Source organism: Volvox carteri, assembly GCF_000143455.1.
Source record: "Volvox carteri f. nagariensis unplaced genomic scaffold VOLCAscaffold_14, whole genome shotgun sequence".
Taxonomy (NCBI): domain Eukaryota; kingdom Viridiplantae; phylum Chlorophyta; class Chlorophyceae; order Chlamydomonadales; family Volvocaceae; genus Volvox; species Volvox carteri.
Window position 1 is genome coordinate 789,290 of NW_003307557.1, and position 20,876 is coordinate 810,165.

At 59.0% G+C, this 20,876-nt stretch overlaps 1 protein-coding gene across 1 annotated transcript; it reads right to left on the reverse strand.

Moving 5' to 3' along the window:
• Positions 1–828: 828 nt before the first annotated feature.
• VOLCADRAFT_117191 (uncharacterized protein) lies at positions 829–20,513 on the reverse strand (the record flags this gene model as incomplete). Its single annotated transcript, XM_002949453.1, has 30 exons — positions 829–1,221; positions 1,993–2,093; positions 2,350–3,413; positions 4,043–5,978; positions 6,594–6,860; positions 7,331–7,454; positions 7,681–7,844; positions 8,137–8,496; positions 8,840–8,993; positions 9,404–9,537; positions 9,598–9,736; positions 10,009–10,176; positions 10,234–10,446; positions 10,660–10,839; positions 11,173–11,468; positions 11,958–12,077; positions 12,445–12,582; positions 12,897–13,399; positions 13,867–14,013; positions 14,594–14,940; positions 15,082–15,272; positions 15,487–15,645; positions 16,436–16,532; positions 17,058–17,165; positions 17,512–17,703; positions 18,170–18,319; positions 18,642–18,834; positions 19,253–19,308; positions 19,728–19,859; positions 20,328–20,513. The coding sequence occupies 30 exons, from the start codon at positions 20,511–20,513 to the stop codon at positions 829–831; spliced, it is 8,412 nt and encodes a 2,803-aa protein (XP_002949499.1).
• Positions 20,514–20,876: the final 363 nt, after the last annotated feature.

Consider the following 20,876-nt stretch of genomic DNA (forward strand, 5'->3'; position numbering starts at 1 on the left):
CATAAAAAATACACCTTTTTGCCACTACGCCCGCGTCTGACCCGTATGTTTCCGTACATGCCCGTACACCACACCATTAGATTGCCTCCCTCACGAGCTGTCCGCGGTTGCGTGTTGCGCTGCCTTGGACCATTTTTCCTTTCTTCCTTTTTTTCGCAGTCCGCGGCAGACCAGTTTATTCTTTTCCCCTTGAAATCCTTAGAGCCGCTAATTTCTTATCCCCCCGTGTTTGTCCAAATTACTGCGAGCGGCACCCACAAGAGACGACGCGCATGGAGCCACATAGCATAGCCCGCTGGCAGTAAGAGCCCGCCCAGGGCTGCTTCGCCACCACCACCACCACCACCACCACCACCACCACCACCCTCCGGACCACCCGGACCACGGTGTCTCGCTCGGGTCACATCAACAAAAAAACATCTTTCCCACCCACCCCCTACCCCCACCCCACCCGTCCACATGCTGAAGCGCATTTCCCTCCTTCGCCCATTCCTCATTCCACAGCAATCCACCTACATGCACATGTCTACACGCATAGTCAAATACACACCTGCGGCATAGCTAGATAGATATATATACAGAGGGAGCTATAAGACCACCACGTCAGGACACAAAAATACGTTCGCAGTGGTCCTGGCGAAGAAGCCACAACACGACATGTACGACGAGATCACTAACCCTAACATCACATACCTTCCTTCGCATACGAGGAAAAAGCGCCTCTTTCCTGCCTTTCCTACTAACACATCACCACTACAACATCACCACCACAGCACCAGTTAATTGGATTGAAGGAAAACAGCCATCACATATTTATAGCCTTGAAAGCTATTTACCAGGAAGCGGCAGCGCAAAAGTGGTCTTCAGCTGGATGGCGGGCCTTGTCCGGCCTGAGGCACCGCTTGGTCCAGGGAGGGACGTGGCTGGTGGCGGCAGCACCGCAGCAGTTGCCGTAAGCGGCGCCGCCGCCGCCGTACTGCCGCTAGGCGCCGCCGCGACAGCGGCAGCAGCAGCGGCAGCGGCGGCTGCATCCCGCAGCGCGCCCTGCAGCCGCAGCTTGGCAGCCACGGGCTGCGCTGCAAGGTGCGTCTTGAAGGCGGCGCCAGCAGCCGCGGTGGGCAAGCTGGTGATGAGCTTGACGGCCATGTCCCTCAGCGCGGGACTTGCTGCCGCGGGCCCCGCGGAGGGCGCCGCCAGCTCCACCAAGAGAGGCACCAGAACCTGAGGGAGGAGCGAGAGTGAAAGCATTTTACGTGTGCATGATTGTGCGTCTGTGTGTGTGTGTCTCTGTGTTTGCGAAGTTAGAGAGGTTTGTGTATGCAACCGAGTCCGCGTGTCAGTAGGTAAGTTCCCCGGTGTGCGTGTGTGTGCGTGCGTGTGTGTGTGCCTGAGTGCGAGTATGTGACGAGGTTGGTGTGGCAGCTGCTGAGCAATGACAAATTTACTGAGGTCCCGAGAGGTGGGGCGGAAGGACGCCACAAGAAGTGGGGGAACGATGCTACTTGGCTGCTTGGGTGGCGTGGTGGTGTGCGGCACCTGAAGTTCCCAAATTCCCAAATCCATGTCTGAAGGAAGGAAGGAAGGACGGAACAGTGCGCATATGAGTCTGTGTGCATGTGCGTGTGCTTAGTAACTGACTTGGCAAACTAACCCGCATGCAGTCAAACCTATAATCCATCAACGCCATGACCATGCAACTTTATCTTCAAATCTTTTTTCCGCTCAAACCAAATTAAATTCTTGGGGCCCCGCAGGGCCCATGGGCGTGAGCCTGTTGTTGCAGCTTCGCTGGTTGATTTCGCATTGGCCGTACCACATGTGCAGATACGTGCACGTGTTTTCCGCTTCGCAACGCCCCCCGGGCGACACACGCTGCGAGGGTTTTGAAAGTTCCTGATATGGGCATACAGCCACACATACAGGCACACATACAGGCACACATACAGCCACACATACAGGCACACATACAGCCACACATACAGGCACACACACCTGCAGCACCCCCTCTTGCGCCGCGCCGCCGTGTGGACCCGCCAACGTGGCCGCCAGAACCAGCAGCTTTAGAGACTCGGCCACGAAAGATTGGTCAGCGCCTGTGGGTGGAAGGAATTGACCGGCCGTTGCGGCCATGCGGCAGGGGGATGGAAGGAATGTCATTACCTTGTGGCTGTGCCAAGTTAGGTCATGGAACACGTGCACGTATAGTACGGACGTAGACGGAGGGTGTGTTGAGGTCTGGAGGCTTGTTCCCGCCCCGGGGTGTTGCGCCAATGGTGGCCGCCTCGTAGCCAATACTAGAGAGCAGGTTTGCTGACATACATACAAACAGACAAATGCACCCCCGCGTACCTGAAGTTGGCTGCTTGGGGCGTGCCAGCAGTGCTGCCACACGCCCTAACGCGGGCGGCACCAGGGAGCATACCAGCGTGCGAACCCATCGGCCGCGTGGGGAGCTAGGGTCTCCAGATGCTGCCTCCTGTACGGCGGCCCGTACAGCCTCCAGCACCGCCAGCGCTGCTGCCGATGGCACATCTGCCTGGAACGCGGCTGTCAGCACCGCCAACACATAGTCCCGAGCTTCGATGGAGTCCATGGGCCGCGGACTTGCCGTCGGTGAGGGGGCTGGTGATGCTGCCAGGCTGCCGGCGACGGTAGCAGCGGCGCCACCAGCCTGCGGTGCAACGCCTCCCGCCGACACCCTGGTCGCTGTTGTCGGTGTTGTTGTTGTCGTCGGTGTTGTTGTTGTTGCTAAACGACTGATGGAGCCCACAGCGGCCCCCGGAGTGGATAGTCCGTTGTTGCGGGCGGATGCAGGCGGCAGTTGATGCTGCTGCTGCTGTTGCTGTTGTTGCTGCTGCTGCTGCTTGGAAGGTGAGAGAAGGGTGGGCGTGGTGCCCGGCACATTGCAATCCACTGCTACCACTGCCGATGCTACCGCACCCGTCAGCAGGATAGGCACCAATGCCGCAAGGCGTCCCTGCAGTAACTGCGCCGTCACAGCGGTAGCACCCGCAGGGACGGCGACAGCAGGGTCATTTCCATCCTCCTCGCCGCCGCCGCCGCCGCCGCAATCTGCAGGCTGCCGCCGCCGCTGCCGTAGCACCTTCTGCAGGCCCCTGTAATGCAGCTCCACCATATCAGCCACCGCCACAATGGCAGCCGCTGCCATGACAGGAGGCGAGGGAGAGTCCCCGCTCTGGCCGGCGTCCGCGGCTGACTGAGGCGCCTCCTCTGACAGAGCTTGAGCCGGAAGCTCGGTAGTGCGAGCTTGCAGCACTGCCAGGGTCGTGTCAAGGTAGCTCTGAGCCGCCACCACGAGCGGAGGAGGAGTCCCGGGAGAGGAGGTGAGGATAAGTCGCAGCGGCAGCTCCAGCAGCGGTCCGACATGGGGTCCCAGCGAGCTCCAGGACGCCCTGAGCACACAGGTGAGAGAGACCACGGGAGTCCAGACGCGGGAATTTAGGGTTTTATTGAAGAGGGCCTCTAGAATTCTTATTCTTATTCTGTGAAGCTACTTGGCCCGAAATAATCAACAGGGGAAGACAAAACACGACCACGAACGAGAGAAGCTGATGCCGGGGGATGCTCGGAGGGAAAATGAAGATGGCATGACACATGCATGGGATGATGTGACAGCAGATTCTTGGAAGCGAGGAGGGCCTTTTGCCGTGCAACAACACCGGAGCACCATATGGACCGGCCAAATCCTGTAATAAAGCAAAATACTGTGTGAGGAATGGAGAGACGAGTCTGATAATATGTACCTTGATGAAACATAAGACGTCCTCCGTAATACTTCCTAAGACGTAGGGCACACATGGGTCTTAAAAAGCGAAGTTTCGCGCGCAATTTCGTGCCCATGCATACGTGTGATACGTGTGTTCATGTACGGCTGTTCGCAGGGTTTGTCCTTTACCCGAGCCTTGACCCAGGAGCCACACAAGGCTGCGCCCGTGGTGCGCGCGCGCTGTGGGCACAGCCTTGTGGACACATATGCACCTTCTGCCACTAGTTTTCCCGCCCAACGCAGCGCGCTTTTCACCTTCGGATCAGTTGCTGAGCCGCCGCCAGCAGCTGCACTGCACACTGGATGAGCCCAGTCGACGCCTCCATCCCCAAGGTGGATGGCAGCGGCACACAGCCCGGAACTCCGTCCAGCCCGCCCAACCCGTCAAGCGCCGCTATGTCGTTGCCGGGACCCTTCATGCCGCAACGACTCTCATCACCGTCGTTGTTGACCTCTCGTCCTCGTGCCGTCGCAGGCGCAACCGAACAACGAACAACGAATGGCGGCCTCAGGCAGCCCCCGATGGCGGCGACACCTCCGCTTCCGCCCCGGCTGCTACTGCTAGGTGATGCTGTGCCATCCAGCTGTGCCGTGCTGCCGTACGAGTACGGCACGCAGACCGACGCAAGCAGCAAAATCGTCTCCACACACGCAGCGGTCAGGGTCACGTGTGCAGATGATGCGGCCTCTGAGGCATCATCGTCATACTCACCATCGCCGCGCAAGTGCCGCTGCCAACCGTTCGCGGTACCGTTCGCGCCCTGTCGGTGCGCTGTCGCACGTCCGTCCCCAGCGCCGTGCTCCTGACCGTCGCCGCTGCCTGAGCCCCGCCGGCCCGGCCGCGACACCCCCGCCTCCTCCGCATCGCCAGCGTCATCTCCGGCATCAACGGCGCCACAGTAACCGTCGCCGCCGACACCACCGTTGTCAGAGTCCTCCATCCTGAATCCCAATCCCTGCTCCGGAGCGGCGATACAGACCTCTCGAACAACCGAGCAACACGGCAGCACCAGGCCAGGCAGCAGCCCGGCCAAGCTAGCCGGTAACAGCCCGCCGAGCAGGGCCCAGTGGAAGGGCAGCAGCGCGTGAAAGGCCGCGGCGCCCAGGCACTGTAAAAAGTCACGCAGTACAGCTGGCGGCACGAGCGGCTCCGTCACTGCTGTCACCGCAGGTGCTGCCGGTGCGACGGCGTCGGCGCCAGCGCCAGCGCTGCCGGGTTCGTTGGCCGCCGCCGCAGCAGCAGCAGTGGGAGCGGCAACGAACATTATGGTAAGGTGTTCGGGGGACAGGAAGCGCTGCAGGGCGCGGAGCACGCCTGTAAGACGTACGGCCGCGTCCTGGAGCTGCGCCAAGTCCGTCGGTCGCGCTGTCGACGACGGCGCCGTTGCCGCCGCCACCGCGACTCCCGCCGGAGATCCGTTGGCAACGGAAGAAGCGATGGAGCCCTGGCTCGGCGAAGGCGACGACGTGGCGGCGGCGGCGGCGGCCGCGGAGGCGGTAGCGCCACGTATGGCTTCATGTACACAATGCGCCAAACGCGCGGCAGCATCTGACAAGAGCATCAGCCCCACCTCCAGCAGCAGCCTGAACTGCGCCCGAGACGAAGAATTCGCCGCCAGCTCCGCCGCCGCCGGAAGCCGTCCCGCTAACGCTGCCAGCGCAGCTGGACACGCGGCCGCATACACCGGGCGGAGCACTGCCGCCAGCGCTGGCGTCATCCCAAACCCAGGCTCGCCCATATAACCGGCGTTGGCGCTACCGCCAGCAGCAGCATCGCCGATCACAGCCCCTCTCGGCGTTCGTTCTTCGTCTTCCCCTTCGCCACCCCCTTCCGCTGCCGATGGCAGCGGTGACGGCGACGTGCTGCCCTCCAGCAGCGGGCTCTGATACGCCGCCAACACCACTTCCGGCTGCGAGCTAAGCACCGCATGGTCCTGCAGCAGCAGCCCCCACAGAGCCTGCAGTCGGGCCGCGTGCGGCTCCTGGGCCTTGGTCACAATGCCCGCGCATAGCGTGTCGCCACGTGCAGCCGCGGCCGCTGCGATGGCGGAGCACTGCGCCTGGGCGCGCAGCAGCTCCACCCGCGCGCGTGCTCCCACCCACTCCGCATACTCCGCGTAGCGTAACGTGTGCCAGGCGGACAGGGGCGCCGAGAGCAGCTCCATCAACCGTCGCATCACCACCGCGTCACCTGGGTAGGGAGCATGGACAGCGATGGATGGGGACAGCGGCAGGGCAGGGCGGGGCCTGGGAAATACGTCGCGTCTGGGTAGCTAGGTAGGTATGTAGGTAGGTAAGTAGGCTTGGTGAAGGTGAAGCACCGCTGCGGATGCGGACGGCGCTTACGCGCGTACAAGTGGCCGAGAGCAGCTGCCTCTCGGCCTCTGTTACGTTTTGTTGACCAGAGAGCAACAACTCCATCCACAGCACACCGAGGAACAGAGGGAGTTTTAGGATTAGGGGTTTTACCCTAAAACCCTAAAGCCCTAACCACATACAAATCCACAAGTATGATGTAAGATGGATTTCATACGTCACAACCCACAAGGAGCAACACAATCCGGAGAGTCCGCTGCCTTAAGATGTAACACATGATGAACAATGTGCCCTTCGCAAGGCAGCGCCGCTGACATCCGCCGTTGGCACGGCCAGCTTGGAGGCCCGCAATGAGGAGCGGCAGAAGCCCTCGTGGAATATAATCTCGAATGGTTCATAATCCTTCCCGCGAAAGCGCACGTCCCCCAGCCCGCCCGCCAAAACACTCCTCTCCCCTTCACCCAAACACGCACACTCTCACATCACGCACCCGCTGCCAGCCCGCTCTCCAAGAAGCACGTGGCCAAGACGCCACCTGCAATTTGCAGCAAGGGATGCTGCACCATGTCGCTTGAACCGCTCCCGCCAACGCCGCCAATGGCGGTGCTGATAGGAGCGCCGGGCGTTGCGGCGGTGCCGGTGGCGGCCGCAAGGCCCGGCAGGCCCGGCAGGCCCCCGGTCACCGCCTGGCGGGCGCCGAGGGAGCTCCGCAGCGCCGAAACCACTTGCGCTTGGTACTGTTCCATTAGCCGTGCACCTGTATCACAGGCAGGCAGGGATTCACGCAAACAGAGCTAGGTAGGAACATAGCCAGCTAGACATACATGCATACATCCATACGTGCATACGCACATATATGCATACGCACATACATGCATACATGATTCTGTACCACTAAGACGCTCCCTTCTGAACAGTCGCGGATTAATTACAGGGAGCAACAAGCACGGACTATACGCAGTGAACAGGGCGACGATTTGGCTCTTGCAACAGACTCAATTTTTGTGCAGAATTTTCCTACTAAAACTCAACTCGTGTGTATAAACATATAAAGGAACCCCCGTTTGTATACATGTCTGTCTGTATGTATAAATATGTAATATGCATATATATGTGTGCAAGTCTATATGTATACGTATATGTAAACAAATATATGCATGATATCCAAATAAAGACAAGGTTTAATACAAAGCTTTAAATCCAAATGTTCATCACGTTCTCACCCACCTTGCAGCAGCGGATCCGGCACGTCTCCAAAGAGCTGCACCAGCAGTGTCAACATTCGGACGCCGTGAGGCCTCAAGGACTCCAACGGGCAGGTGGCCAGCTTGAAGCCCGTATCCACAAGAACCTGGCCGGGAGGGAGGAAGGGAGTTACGGGAGGAGAGAGGACGGACGCGGGGGCATTAGAAACCTGGCCCGTTTTAGGCCCGTTGTTAGGGATGAGCGAAGAGGTAATAAGAGGTAATAAAAGGGAAGGTGGTTTTGTTGTAGGGTGGCAACGGCGGCGACGGCGGAAAGCATTGGGCACGCGGCAACAGCACAGATGCCGGCGTAATACAGACATATATATGTACCTGGAGCTTTGCAATGAGCAGGTCGCTGCCGCGGCCACCATGGCCGCCCGCCGTGCCGCCGGAGGAGGTGGTCCGATCGGACGCCTGGCACTCCAGTACGGCAGGGTCACGATGCCGCTCGTCAGACGCCACGCACACGCGGATGGCCCTAATTAAGCACTCGGCTGCGGGGACAGATACGCATGCAGCGTGCAGCAGCGCGGGGGGTGGGAAGAGGGAGTAGCAATAGAAGAGGGTTGGAATGGAAGGTTGGAACTGAAAAAGAAACATTAGTTTATTATTTTTCCTTAAAAATTATTGCATAAGATGCCGGCGTAACTAGAAAGATTGAATTGAATTGAAAAAAGCCTAACTTCGTCCGGATGAGAAGGAGGTTTTCATGGGCTGCAGTTGATGGTGAGAGGATCACATAAATTGTAGGGAAGGTGGAGGAGATTACGGGGAGAGTTCGCGCACCTGCGAAGTGCCGGGTCCGAAGGTGCGGGGCCACAAGCACCTCACGAACAGAACGCGGGGTCTTGCTGCTGACGGATCGGGGCCCCGCCTTTGCCCCTGACGCTCCGGCTGCCCCCGAAGATGCGGTGAACCCGGCGGCGGCGACGGCGGTGCCGCCGCCGCCGCCGCCGCCGTACTTCTCATCTTCATCATCGTCGCCGCGCGGCACATCCGCCGCGCCGCCATCGCCGCCACTACTTGCGGCAGTGGCCGACGACGGACCGGCAGCGAAGACGACGTCGCTGAGAAGCTCCAGCCAAAAGGACGGCACCGAAACCACGCTGGCGTTCAATATGGTTGTTATGGTTGCACGCAGTTGACCTGCGTGGCAGATTTTTGAGAAATGGCGGGTCAGAAAAGTCCAAGGGAAAAAGACGGATCGGAAGAAGTGAACACATTACGTACATCGCCTTAACAACGAAGGTACATGAAATGTTGTCTTTCAACACAACGAAATTCGCTCCCGCCTGGCCGTTCTTGGACGATCTAGGCATGATGCTGCTTCAAGACACACCGCGCCACAAAGGAATCCACGACGTGCTGTTCCCTTCCATGTCCATGCTGCATCATACCCATCATGTCCATGTTGTGGAGTTTTCGTTATGAAATTTTATACAAGCGCAATCAAATCTCGCCCACACGGCCCCCCTTCACACCTTCGCACCTGCAATTCGAGCATCGCTTTCCCTGTCCAGCGCCGCAAACAGCAGCGGAGCCGCCTCCGACGGCCGCAGCGCCTCCGCGGATCGCTCCGCCAGGTGCCGCAACGTCAAGGCTGCTGCTGCACGGAGGTCAGGCTGGCTGGAGAGGAGGTGCGACTGCGAATGACAGAAAGCGGTTGCGGCAGCAGCAGCAGCGCCTTCTTGTAAGGAGCTAAAAAAATCAAGGGTTTGTTACCATTCATGGAAAAGAAAGGGAACGCACGTCTGCAGCAAGCAAGCAGAGACAGGGTGTGGTGTGGTGTGGTGCTGCATGAGCATAAAAGATGTGGTGCTTAGTAGCAGGTGTTGTGCACAACTGCCATCTCAGGGTCGAACACCTTTTGAGCTCCGAGGCTGCATCACAAAGCATGGTTCCAAATCTGCCCCACCACACCACAACGGAGGGGTCCCCCAGGACACGTCATCAGGACATGACATGGACACGCAACGCTAATGCCCTCCGCTCAGTGTCCTTCCCTTTCGCCCACTCTCCGACCCGCACGCCCATCATTGCGGCCGCAACGTACCAGCAGCAATGGCACGTGCTTGGCCGGTGGCACAGCATGCGGCGCGAACAGGATAATCTGCTGCACGAACAGCACCAGCCCCAGGCCGCCGTCGGCGCCGCCCCCACCGCCGCCGCCGCCACGGTGCAAGGACGCTGCCCCATCGGAGGCAGCGCTAGCACCGTCCGTGACGCCGACCGTGTGGCCGCCTCCACCACCGCTCGCTGCCACTAGCGACTTGGCCCGCACATACGCCAAACTCCCCAGGCTGAACTCGGGACCCAGCACGGCGACGGATGCGTTGGCCAAGCGGGCGCAGGCAGCACGCAGGGCAGCCGACTCGAAGGAGCTCACCTACGCGCACAATGCCAGCGAAAAGGACATATATTCGACTGTAGAACAATTTGACCGTTTACAAGGGCGCTTATCTTAACTCCTACTGTAGCGTTAAATCCCCCCCCTTCCTCCTTTCCGCCACTTGGGCCCTTAGTACTCTGATCCCGTCCGCGATATTGGGACATCTTTACACCCGCTCCAAGACGGGGACAAGATAGCCCGACTCCGCTGCAGCGTGTTGTGATGCTCCAACCCGCCCCGGCAGAAACCCCCCGCCCTAGTCTGCCTACCAATAGCTCCTGTCCCAGCTGCAGACTGGTCTTGACACGTGGCACAAACGCGCCGCCGGCACTGCAGGCCACCAGCCACAGCCCGTGCAACACCCACGCAGCCGCTGACGTGCAGCCTGGTCGGGCAGCCGCCGCTACCAGCGCCTCCGCGCTGCTGGCCACCGCGGCCTGCATCGCCAAGCCGCCGCGCGCACGGTGTGCTGCGCCCAGCGCCAGCGCCAGCACCGCACGCTGTTGCGAATCGCGGCCCTCCGCAGCACTGGCCGCAACCTCGGACGCGAGCGCGCGTACGACGCGCAAGGCCCAAGTTTCGGAGCCGGTCGCCGCAGAGGCGGCGTACGTCTCCGCGGCGGCGCGAGATAGCGCCGCGGCCGCAGGTGAGGCGGCCTCCTCATCCGGCATGAGTACCTGAGCCAGCTGCAGCAGCTTTTCGGGAACCTGAACCGGGATCAGCAAATGAACGGACACACGGGAAACGACGTCAGGTATTGCGAATCGGGCGGGGCTGGGGAAGGGGTGGCAGGTTGTGGCGCCAAAGAGCCATGCCCAGGTCATATGCATGGGCATATCCATGAGCTGCGCCGTCTGACTGACACGGCAGCAGCAGCAGCAGTAGCAGCAGCAGCAGTAGCAGCAGCAGTAGCAACAGACCTTGTCAGTCGTATCCAACGGCGCCTTGGGCCGCCGCGCTGCCACCCCGGCCGCAGTGTGTCCGTAGCCTGCCAGCACCGCCACCGCCGCCGCCACCGCCAGAGGGAGGCGGCGGCAGGCCGCCACGTCACGGCTCTGGCGGGCAAACGTCTTGGAGGCCTGCAATGCGTTCTGGATGACCTGCGGATAATCACCAAGTCCGCAAGGGCAATCAGTTGCAACCCCTCGAATGCGGGTCGGCAAAAAAAGCATTGCTTGCTTGCTACTACGCTTTGATGGAAAGAAGCATCGTGCTAAACGATCCAACTAGCTTGTAATTATGTTATTGACATCCTGCGAAATCATATATATTACTATTTTATAAGTAACTGGCCTGCAGAAATCCAATATGCGGAATCACATATTGAGTCCGTGTAACAACATCGCCACAAGCGCCAAACCGTTGTATCGTGCGTCCGGCGCAATGGACGTCGTCACGCCCTCGCCATGACGCAGCACCACACACACACCTACCTCGAGGACCTGCAGTTGCTGCATAAGCGGCGAAGCTGCCATCTGACGGCCCAGCAACACCATCTGCACAGTAAGCAGCGCCGCCTCCAGCCCAACCGACTGCGGGTAGGTCGCATGCGCGAGGCCCCCCGGTGGCGGCAACGCCGCCACCCCACCCACGCCCTCCGCGCTGCCGCTGCCGCCGCCGCCGCCAACGGCAGCAGCAACGCCGAGGGAGGCCCCTGCCACAGCTACAGCCGCTACCCCCGGGGCCCCAGCTGTACCATAGCTGGAAGACCCCTCACTACCGTCGGCGCCTGAGAGCAGCGCAGCGTAATCCTCCGACGAAAGCCAGGGTGGCAGCTGGGGCGCGCCGCGGCCGCCTACAAAAGGGTTCGATAAACTGGAAGAGTCATCTTAAGCCCGGAGACGTCTTGAAGAAGAAGAAGAATGAAGACTGTAAAGATGCGACATCGTTGTGCCACAAGCGATATTTGCATTGTTGTGGAAACTGCCTTCTGCGCCTGGTCCTCTCGAAAGGTGATGCCAACATGGTACACGTACCTATCGAGACCAGCCCCGTTGAAACCAGGCTTGCGCTTTACCAAATAGGAAACGCTGCACTCCGAGGCCGACGGAGAAGGCCCCGGTAGTTTTTCTTATATTAATGTTCTCTTTGCCCTAGAAGGCGCGTTTGCGCCAACGCTCAGAGACCGGGCGCTCCCTAAAGAGACCAATTCGACAGTTTTGATAGACAGACTTCAAAAAGGTGACCAGGAACCTATTACGACGACCACATAACCCACCAGTGAAGCACCGCAGCGCGTCCTCGAGCGGATCCGTGGCGGGTGGCCACGGGCCCAAGGGCGCATCGTCCGCGCAGAGGAGCCCTCGCAGCCCCGCCAGCGTGAGGGCGTCAGCAGCACCTTATAAAAAACACGGCAGAGCGCGGCAGATGAAATGGAGCCAGAGCAAAGGAGGCCGGGTAATGCAGCGTCATCCGGTAACCCGGAGCTAAGGGGCAACACTTGGGGGCTGACGCGTGGCGTGTAGCTTCTATTAACGAAACAGCCCCCTGTGTGGAACGAAACAAACGGCGATGTACACCTTCCCTTGCGCGGCACATACCGTGTGTACATGTTTGCACTCATGTGGGCTCATGTACATACGCCGCGCGAGGAGGGTCCAAAGCAACCGGTACATATACCGGTACATAAGCAGGTTTTGGCCGGGAAAAAATTATTGGGAATAATTCTTGTTGAAAACAGATTAATAGTTGATTTTTCTTCTCACCTGGGGTTAAGCCCTGCCGGAACGGCCGCAAGCATGCCTTGGTCAACAGGGCCGTGTGGGACGAGGAGCTCGAGATGCGGCCGCCAGGAGCCCGGAGGTGAAGCTCCAGAAGGGATAGGATGAACGTGGCAGAGGCGCCTGCGGATGTGCGCCATTCGTACGTACGTACGTATGTCGCCGGAGGACCGCGACGCCGCATATACGGCAGGCCCAGAAGCCGAGGGCGATGATATTGAACATTAATAAAAAGGCTTTTTTCTGCTTTTTTTACATCAGATATGAAAATGCAAGTTCGTTTAAAAAACGGCTGCAAGATGCCTGCAGCCGTCGTGTTCAGTCCCATATCCGCAGCATCAAGGGCAACGAGCAAGGGCTAAGGCCGCCATCACATGCATCCATTCTAGCATGCATTCTATGCTACTGCAAAGCCCTACCCCGGCGAACCTACTCACCCGCCAGTAGCCCACCAGGGCCGCCCTTCGCTTTCGCAGGATCAAGCAGGTAAGATTGTGTGTCCAGCATTTCCAGCAGCGGCTCAATCAGAGGCCCCAGATGGGCCGACAGCTCCCCCCAATCGTGGTGCTCCACACCTACTGATCCACCGGCCGCCGCCATCGCCGCTGCCGCTCCCGTCCCTACGGACGCCGTCCATACAGTTGCGGACCTCACCCGCGGGGTCGCCACTAAAGCATCTCCCACCGCTACGGCGGCGTGCAGAGGCGGCCTTCCTGCGGCAGTGAAGGACGCCGCGGCGCCGGGCAAAAAGGGCTGCAGCCGGCCGCGACCGGGCGTCGCTGACGCGCCGCCTCCGGCGGCAGCTCCGAAACCAGAGCTGCCACCGCCGCCATGGCCCCCGTGTGCGGCGGCCAAGTAGGCAGACAGAGCTTGTAGCGCCACGGCGCGCCACCACAGGTGCACCGCGAGGTCCAATTCCGCTCCCGGGCGCGGGGGAAGGCTGCAGGATCGAAAACCCCCAGGTCGTCACCGCGTTGTATGAGAAGAGAAATGGAACCAGCATTAACGACAGCTAGGAGATCCGAAAGCTATTATCCGTGTGTGGACCCCATGGCACGGGTGCCGGGTTTCGCCCTCGCTGCTAGCTAAGCATCTAGACCGACGGCAGCAAGTCGACCATACGGAACCACCTGACCGTAGCAGGCCGTGAGCGCTGAAAGCAACTCAGCCACACGTTCGGCCAACTTACGAGCGAGTTCCCATCCATGCATACCACAAGCGAGCTCACGGAGCCGAAATTTTCTCAAAAAAATCCTCATCTGCCAGTCCTGGTAATGTTGATTCCTGGTTGAGACCGCTGCTGCAGTTGCGCAGCCGCCCCGCGGCCGCAAAAAAATTATCCAATTTAAATCTTGCTAAGTTACCCCGTACAGCCTACACACCCTCAAGTGGGGTGCTCCCGCCCACCTGCGCTCGTCGAGGTCCCTCCGTGCCGCCTCCCCGAGCGCCACCTGCCACAGCGCCGCCATCTTTGCTGGCCCGCGGACTGATTGCGGCACGCCCAGAGCGCACAGCGTTCCTAACAGCAGGAACCCCACCTCCTTACAGATTGCCCTGCACAGCACAGCACAGCACAGCATAGCATAAGCACAACACAAGACCCGACGCAGCGCACAAAAGCTCAAGACCCGACGCAGCGCACAAAAGCACAACACCCCATGAATGTAATGGGGCCAGACGGCGGAGCTGCAGAAGAAAGGAGCTGCTGAGAGCCGTGGATGCGATGGCCGCCAACAGGGAGCAAAGCATCGGTTAGCTTTGGTTAGTTCAATCCAAAGCTAGGAGGAGAAAGCATTATCATTTAACAACGTACATGCCGCGGTCCCAGCATTTCCTGTGATCGACAGTGTTCCCTCCACAAAGCAGGAAAAAATCTGCCTGCTGCTGCTGCGGCTGCATTCTGTATCTGACATGCAGCGCAGCAGCAGCCATTCAAAAGCGGACGCGAGGAATGGAGTGGCGCCGAAGGCCTCCATAGACCCCATCGGAAATGACCTAGACCACCACCCGACACAGGTTGATACACGATGAGGCCCTGTTGGACGCGGTTCAAGTAACACTTATTCCGAAGAGACAAGATTGTCCTGAGCGAAAAGGTAGTCAAGGAAAGGAACAGCAGGTCAGCACGTCGTACCTGCTAAACGGCTGCTCAGGGCCTTGCTCTGTGACCAACTCTTCTGCCAGCGACAACGCCCGCCATTGTAAACGGGCCGGGCAGCCCAACGGTGCGCGTGCCATGGCCAGCAGCAACCGTGACGCCGACAGTGCCGCGCCGTGACACGTGTCCAAGACCGCCCGCTGCTGCGCCTGAGCTGCCGGCCGGCCGCCGGCGCCGGCGCCGTCATTCGGCGTCAGCGGCCGCGCCAGCGACGCCGGAGCCAGAACAGTAGCGGCGGCAGCGCAGTCAGCTACAGAGGCCGAGATCCTCGCTAGTGATGGAGTGGGCGGCGACATGCCTCTCCCGGATTGAACACCCGAGCTCTGGTCAGGACCGTTTCCAGTGGCCATGGCCGCTCCAGCCGCTGCCGCTGCTGCTGCCGTCAGCGCTTTCGGCGACGGGGGTGCTGAGGTTGCAGCTGCTGAGGACCGTGGCGCAGCCATCTGCGCGACGCAAGACGCCACCGTGTCTAGGCAGCTCGACAACATGCGTGCGGCGGCGGCCGGGTGCGCAGCGGCCAGGGCCGCCAGGGCGACGGATGCCTGCTGGCGGGTGGCGGCGCTGTTCGAAGCAACATACGGCTGCAACAGGACCCCAAGAGAGTTTGCGGTTTCGTCCGTAACCTCCCCAACAGCCTCCAGCAAGGAAGCCAGCGCTGCGGGACCGATGGAAAAGGAAAGGTAAATGGAATGAGACAATTTTTTCCAACGGAGCCATGATCGCAGTTGAAAAGCGGCCGTAAGGGGAGAACTGAAAGGGTGCGTGAGAATTACAGCAGGAAAACCAGAGGTGGTTTAAAAACCGGACTCCAGACTCCCAACACGGGCATGTGGCGGCATTGGGATCACACTTCTACACGGGCCGCTTACCCTCCAGTGCGACCACAGCCGCCGGGGTGGACAGCCGCTTGTCCAGAGTGTGAGCCAGCCGCTCCAACAACTTGCGCTGCGTGACCTCCGTCAAGGAAGACATGATGCCGCGACGCAGCACGTACAGCGCACATGCCTGCAGCGGGGGCAGTTCGCTGCCTGTGAGGCAGGGATCGAGAACAAAAACCAATGGGGCGAACACAATTTGTTGAACTACGAAAGTCCAGGCCTTCCAAAAGCACGCGGCCTCGGAATTACACCTACGGGCCGCGGGTTCTGCTTGTTGCACTAGCAAAATCACGTAGTCTGCCCTGAGCGGGGCTCGAACCCTGATCCTCAACCCTAAACATGCTACTGAAAAACCAGATTGGTCCGAAGGGACCCGTAAGCATGAGAAGGGAGGAGGGTGCCGGAACAAAGCAAGCGAAGAACGCAGGGGTGCATGTCCGCAAGGGTGCATGTCCAGACTGAAGAGGGCGCTTTCGTGGTGCCGGATTGGTCAGCGGTGCTCAGCTCGGTATGCAGCAGGTAATGGGTGTCGCCGCCGGGCGAGGGCCGCCTTCATAAAATAATAAGTTGAGGTCTCGAGCAGATGGCCCCGACACACGGCCACTCCGTACAGGCCGCGTCTTACGGCCTGATGGCTGCTGGACGACTGGTTAGAGGCTGTGCCGTCTGAAGGCTTAGGGTTGTGGCTGCCGTCTGACTGTTTTACTGTATGACTGGCTAATCCCTCACTCAATACCGCGAGGCTCGCCTTCAACTCTTCATGTGTGGCAAACCGTCGGTCCGCGGCCAAGCCCCGCCACTTCCCCCTCCCCTCCGACAATCCCATCCGTATCTGCCTGTCTTTGACACACAGGGCCCCCATCCTATTTCCCTTCAGACAGCACGGCTACGTTCGTGCTATTCTGTCCTTTTCTCATGCAGCTCCAGGCAGCGCTCGTACCTGCCAGCCCCGAACCCAGCTCGCCGTTCGGGTCAGCCGTCGCATACACGCGCGCCTCCGCCACCATCCGCGCAGCCTCGTTCACAGCATTAATGAGCTGCCAGGGGATAGAGGGGAGTTCCAAAAGGGAAGGGAGAGCAAGAGTGGAGGTACATCAACAGGCGCTCTTGCTCGCCAAGCTGCACAAGCGCAGGACGACGATACTGGATTCGCTGCCTGAAAGAGGAAAACAATTCTGCAGATCGAGGTTTGCTATAAAAGCATGCATCGCATAGCAAAATATCTCTACCTACGGCGGCCCTACCTGCGCTGTTCAGTCCCTTACAGGCAACGAATGACCGTGCGCCGCCATGCACTGTCCAATCCTTGGGCGCTAACTAACCAACTAACTAACCCGGAGCAAACGCTGACTCTAAATTTGTCAGTAGAAGCCAGCAGCTCCAGAATAGTCACAATCCTTTTTTCGTTATCATAGAACAGGCACCCTTCCTTGACACCTGTCCATAAGCTAAACCATTTCCCCGACCGCTTGCTGAATGACTTTAACGCCCCTCCTCTCTTCAGCGAGTCCTCGTGCTATCCCGCGCGACGGATTGGCCTGCCCGGCCGCCCACCCACCCACCAGCCATGCGATCTCCAAGAGCTCCGTTGTCTGCTCGCCGCCATGATGGTGCTGGTGCTTCACAGCGGCGATGTAAGCCATCCACGATCTGCTGATGCCCAGGCACGCCTACAGGGTACAGGAGCGTTGCGTGGCGAAAGCAAAAGCCCACACGCACGCTGGAGTAGGTACTTCTCCCGTTTCCCCCCTCCCCCAGAAGATCTACACCCCGCTCAGCACCTTTCCACATGATGGAAATGCAGCAAGGCTGTGACGGGAAAACCAATCGGGTATCCGGAACGTCGTTGGCCGCTTCTACATCCCTTCCTATGGCTCCGGTGTTCAGGCCCCACAGCTCCCCCCCACTCCAACTTTCAGCTTCCAATTCACTGATGGGGATCTCATTGAATTGAATTGGACATGAAGCGAGGGCCCTCCTGTCCCCCTGCATTAAGTCCAACAAGCCCCCACGCACCTCCCGCTTCGAGTGCACAGCCGCGTCCAGCAGGGGCGCAACGAGGCAGGCCCGCACGCAGCCCGACACTACCCGCTCCGCCGCGGCCTTCTTGGCGGGGCGCTTCTCCCCCACCACGGCCTCGGACTTGGCTGCGGGCCGGGACGCAGCCGCCAGCTCACCGAGCGCGGAGAATGCAGAGTTGCGCACGGCCTGCCGGCAACCGCATGGCCACACCGCAGCGCGGGGAAAATGGAGTGGTGACGTTGCTCCTTGAAATCCGCTTGCAATCCGCCTCTAAACATCCAACAAGTAGCATGCTTATGCACCCGTGGCCAGGAAGTTAATTGCGATGCGAGGCCAGAGCAGCAAGGTGCTGCGGGATGACATTGTACTCTTTTTTCACAAACCCCACACGTCACTACCCTCTACAGCTCTTCCAATAGACAATGCCGATGTTTCGCCTCTTTCCCGTCGCTTTCCATGTTATCTCTCTCTCTCTCTGTGTCTGTCTATCTGTCTGTCTCTCCCTCTTTGCCGGTCTCCCTCTCTTCTTCATGCCTGGTCTATGTACCTGACGATACAGATAGCTGTAGCAGATCGTCGCATGGGTCCTTCTTTGCCCACAGCCCCATGGGTCCGTCACTCACCATACGACCCTGAACCACCTGTGCCTCACCTGTACGGGATCCTCCGTCGACACCAAGCACAACCGCAGCGCCTCGTCAGCACCGTATGCGCCATCCCGCCACAGCGGCCCGCCGCCGGCAGCGCAAAGCGCACTCAACAGCTTCAGGCAGCCCTCCCGGACCCCCTCGCATGTCCTGTCCTATCATGGAGACAGGGAACAGAGAACCACCGGAGAAACAGGATCTCAATCCTCAGAAGCGGCAGCTGACGACATCCACGGCAAAGACGACACGGCTAGACACCCACGAAACCGAGCGCCGCTTCATGCATATTTACTGGGAAACGCCATGTCTGTCACAGGGCCCCGTCTTGGTTTAGTTAACAAGGTAAAAGGCGAGCCACCTCACCGGTAAACGGGATCCAAATCCACCCAAATAAAGTTTTCCCACCATGTAACACCCAAACCGTGTAACACAAACACATATTATTGACGACTGGCGGGTGGGTGTACCTCCTCGTACCTTCGCGAAGCGCTGGACGATCAGCCACGCGTCCGCTTGCACCGCTGGTCCAGAGCGATCCGTGGGGCTCATGCCGCGCACCACCGCCGCCGCTAACCGCAGCGCAGCGCAGCGGACAGCATCTTGGTTGCCACCCTTGCCCACAGTGCGCAGCGCTATGCCCAATGACTCGGGCGCTGAGTTCCCAAGCATCCTTACACCACAAGGACAACAGCGGCGGCACGTCAGCAGGCATCCATCCACGACCGAAAAAAGAGGGTTGAGCCCACGGATGCCTAGCTTCCCACTCATAGCCACCGAGCGCCATAGCACAGCTTTTGTAAAGGTTTTTCCAGGTTCCCGTTTTCTGTACTTCCGCAGCTAAATGCTTGAGCCTCTACCTTCGCCTGCGCGCTCAATCAATTTGCCCCATGCGTGACTGTAAAAGTCTCTGAACCCGACCCAAGCAGTAGCGGAATCCCTACCCCCCCCTGTCCTCCTCTTGACCCACTCCTTGTGGCACCCAAGGGGCGTGAGAACCCGAACCCATATACCCTTGCCCAATGTGGGCCATCGGTCATGCAACGCAAGCACAACCCAGTTCGTTCTTACCCCCTGAATGACTGACGTACCTGCCGTGTTGGAGATGCAAGTGCGCCAGCAAGTCAACCAGGCCGATACGAATAGTCTGCGATGCAAATTCGATGCAAATGTCAGACAACGACTACCCTCGGGTCCGGCCATATCGGAGTCCAAGCTATGCCTAGTTTCGTCAACGGAGTGAAAGTGGGGTTTTTAAAGAGCGTTTTCATGGCTCACATGCACCACCTTACAAGCATAACATTTGACGGGAACTGAAACAAGACATCCACGAAACACAGCTGTCGTCGTTTGTAAGTATGGACATTCAGCAACTGGTTGGCATGGATGAGTAGCCGCAAGGGCGAACGCTGTCCCACGCAGAACCACAAACCACAGAGGCATAGGCAAACGCGACGATTTTTTGATGTGGGTCATTGGCTAAGGAACCAATGACGGCTGTCACTTGTGAGCCAAATCGGACGGAAAGGATCAAGCAGTCGTCATGCCAAACCAGAGGCAACTCACCTCTGCTGTGGACCTGCTCATGCCTTCCTTGCTGGCAAGGTACGATTGGAGCGCATTCACGCGCGTGTAAATGGAAATGGGATCGCCGTGCACGTACAGGAAAGAGAAGCAGCTGTAGATGAGGCGACGCACCTGCGTGAAGAAGAAAGTCAATGTAAGCGCCAGGGTGTGTCTGGCGAATCGACGCGTGCATGCAATGTGGTGTTGCTGTAAACACGAAGGCCGGTTGCCACCAAGTTGCAAGTGCAGCACCAGGTTAGGGCCGATGGGCGTACGCAAGGCAAGGAGTAGCAGCGTAAATGCATGGGCCCTCCCTTTCCCGCATGAGGAAGATCACGCTGTGTTATCCGGCGTGCGCCGTACGGAAGCGGCCCGAAAGAACAGGATGTTATAAAACACGTATATGTGCGCATTCATTGGTGTCTACGAGTAACCGCAGTCTGTAACTCGACGTTGGTAAGAGCAAGGGAAACGGTCGCCGCGCAGGAGCAGTCGCGGACACGAGTATCTCCAGCAGTTTCGCTCCTTACTTAGCAGCATATTACCCCTGGAAAACCCTCCCCGAAACCCTTTCCAACCCCTTTCCCTCCCGAAGCTCACAGCAGCACCGACTCCGTGCGCAAGCACTTCATAAAGCATCGTCTCGCATTGCCGCTGGTGTTGTTTGAGCACGACTTTATCGGTGCGTGGTATTGTCGCCACCAGCTTCTGCAACAGCTCCAAAAGCTGAACACCATCAGGCTTCCCGCGCTTGCTATTTCCGACGAGTAACTCAAGCTCCGCCATAAAAATTGGAAAAGGTAAACATTCTTCCTCATCTAAATGAGCACCTGGAGCCATCCGCGACTCCTTTTCAGGGGATGACATTTCCTAGGCTACAAGAATTACATAAATTTAATATGACATATTCGGAAAGTGTTTACATGGAACACAGCTGGTGAAGAATTTTCCTAGGCCCATGATAAAAACCAGCAGCCACCTGTTCATTATCAAGGATGCCGTACGGCATTCAGGGAGTTGAAATATCTTTGCGGTAGCATGCCAATTATGCTGTATCTGCATAAGGGAACTTGAGTTGAATTGGATTGTAGTAGAGCTTGTGGACTCCGCGTTGTCTGGTGGGGTTGCGGCTTGGGTTGGCTTGCAGTG